We start from the raw sequence: 1893 nt of genomic DNA on the forward strand, positions 1-1893 counted from the left end.
TTAAGAGTATGGGGGGAAAGAAAGAGTCCCCACTGAATAGCTGTTATCTTGTCTAGATGGGTCTGGTGAAGAGATGGGGATGAGATTCGAAAGATTCAATAGTGAATAACTGTTACCGTGACTAATCACAACTGTCACAATTGGGGAGTGGTTAATCTTACAGTCCAGAAACAGAGGACCCTGGGGCCATCCAGAGAGAAGTGCATAAGCAGAATGTGGGACCTTATCCAGAGATGGAGGCAGAGATGAGGGCATGAAGAGGGGGAGTAGCTGAGGACTCTGGATTTATGGACTAAGAAGAGAGGGACTAAGAGCTGGTGGCCAGGAGCAGATTTGCAGAATGTGCCCTTTGGAGATGTAAATTATTATATATGCCTGAGTGGTGTTTTTTGTTTTTTTAAAAAACTGATGGTACATGGAGGGGATTCTAATCTTTGTAATGAAACAAGGTGTATGATTTGTTGAATGTAAAACTGATGAGATGCCCTGTAAACTTTCACTCAATCCACAATAAAAACCTTAAATAAAATGAAATAAAATAAAAAAAGAAAGTCAGACATTTATATCATAATGTTGTTGAGTGGAGCGCCGTTGAGAAGATGTTAGGATGTGCCTTCTGTGTGCTTGGTGATTATGTGCCGTGGACTCGGTTCCGACTCATAGCGACCCTGTATAGGGTTTCTGAGGCTGTATATCTTTACAAGAGCAGAAAGCTTCATCTTTCTCCCACGGAACAGCTGGTAGTTTCAAACTGCTAACTTTGAGGTTCTCAGTCCAGTTGCCTAGGGAACATCATTTAGTGTGTGGAAGACTCCTGACATCTGGAATACGGCACTTCTGGTTCTACCCATTCACTACCACAACTGTTCTGCATTTAAGTATGGTGTGTGCTTTCTCCCACATGTGTGTTTATGTATATGAGTAGTGTTGGACATTTAAAATATGCACATTTAAAATTAATCAACCTTGTGATTGAGATGAGATGTCATGTCAATTGGAACAAAACTGAATTGGGCTGAATAACCTATTGATTTCAAAAGCAAACATAGCATTCTTTTCTACGTTTTCGAGGACAGGTTAAACCCAGGATAGATATAACAGCCCTGCCTTCACTCCCAGGGACCAGCAGTGGCTTAAAGGTCAGAAAGTCAGAAAGCTGGGTCCACTCACTCACATTTCCGGTCCTACCTGTTAACCAAGTCCACTCTCAGAATTGGGTGAATTCAGCAGGACGTGGCCACGGGGCTCCAAGCCATGTTCAGAGTCACTGTTTCTACTGGTAGCTGTTACCCCAGTGGTCCAAGATGTGACTTTCCAGGACAAGACGTTTCAGTTCACATGAACACTGGGTCTGCTGTAGAAAGAAGACAAAGAGCCCTTGATTCCTTTCCACTGAAGTACGTGAATGACCTACACAGTTTTAACTTTTTCCTAAACAGTAACTTTCTGCAGAACAACACATCAGAGTTCAAGCTTGGCGGGGCGGGGGAAGAAAACAAGTCTAATATCTGTGATTCCTTCTTGTCTCCCCTCCACAGGAGCAGTTTGAGTTTGTGCTGACCACGGTGGCTGAAGAAGTGAATGCAATACTCAAGGCCCTTCCACAATAATTGTCTGATTCCCCCAGAGGACTCTGCAGAGTCCCCCTGACTCCCTCTGAGTGTTGGAAACCATGCTACCACTTTAATTGTGTGTCTTCTACTGCAACCGCATAGTAATAAGGTCTTTACAACTCCTGTAGTCACTACAGCTTAGCAGTTAATATGTGCACATTTCTTCAACCAAATAATAATAAAGATTTGTGGAAACATCTAGTTGGCGAGTGGGGGAGATAAGTTCACCTAATTATTTTCACTTTCTGGAAAAAAGAAATCACTTTTCCTGAAAGCACAC

The 1893-nt window shown here is 42.7% G+C and overlaps 1 protein-coding gene across 1 annotated transcript in view; it reads left to right on the plus strand.

Annotated features, from left to right (window-relative positions):
- Positions 1-1610, plus strand: part of PTPRN2 (protein tyrosine phosphatase, receptor type, N polypeptide 2) — a 1341366-nt gene extending 1339756 nt beyond the window's left edge. Inside the window, exon 22 of the mRNA XM_006874435.1 lies at positions 1539-1610. Coding sequence (XP_006874497.1) covers positions 1539-1610 — 72 coding nt within the window. The remainder of the gene's footprint in view (positions 1-1538) is intronic.
- The last annotated feature ends 283 nt before the right edge of the window (positions 1611-1893 follow it).

This window comes from Chrysochloris asiatica, unplaced genomic scaffold (genome assembly GCF_000296735.1).
Source record: "Chrysochloris asiatica unplaced genomic scaffold, ChrAsi1.0 scaffold00277, whole genome shotgun sequence".
Taxonomy (NCBI): domain Eukaryota; kingdom Metazoa; phylum Chordata; class Mammalia; order Afrosoricida; family Chrysochloridae; genus Chrysochloris; species Chrysochloris asiatica.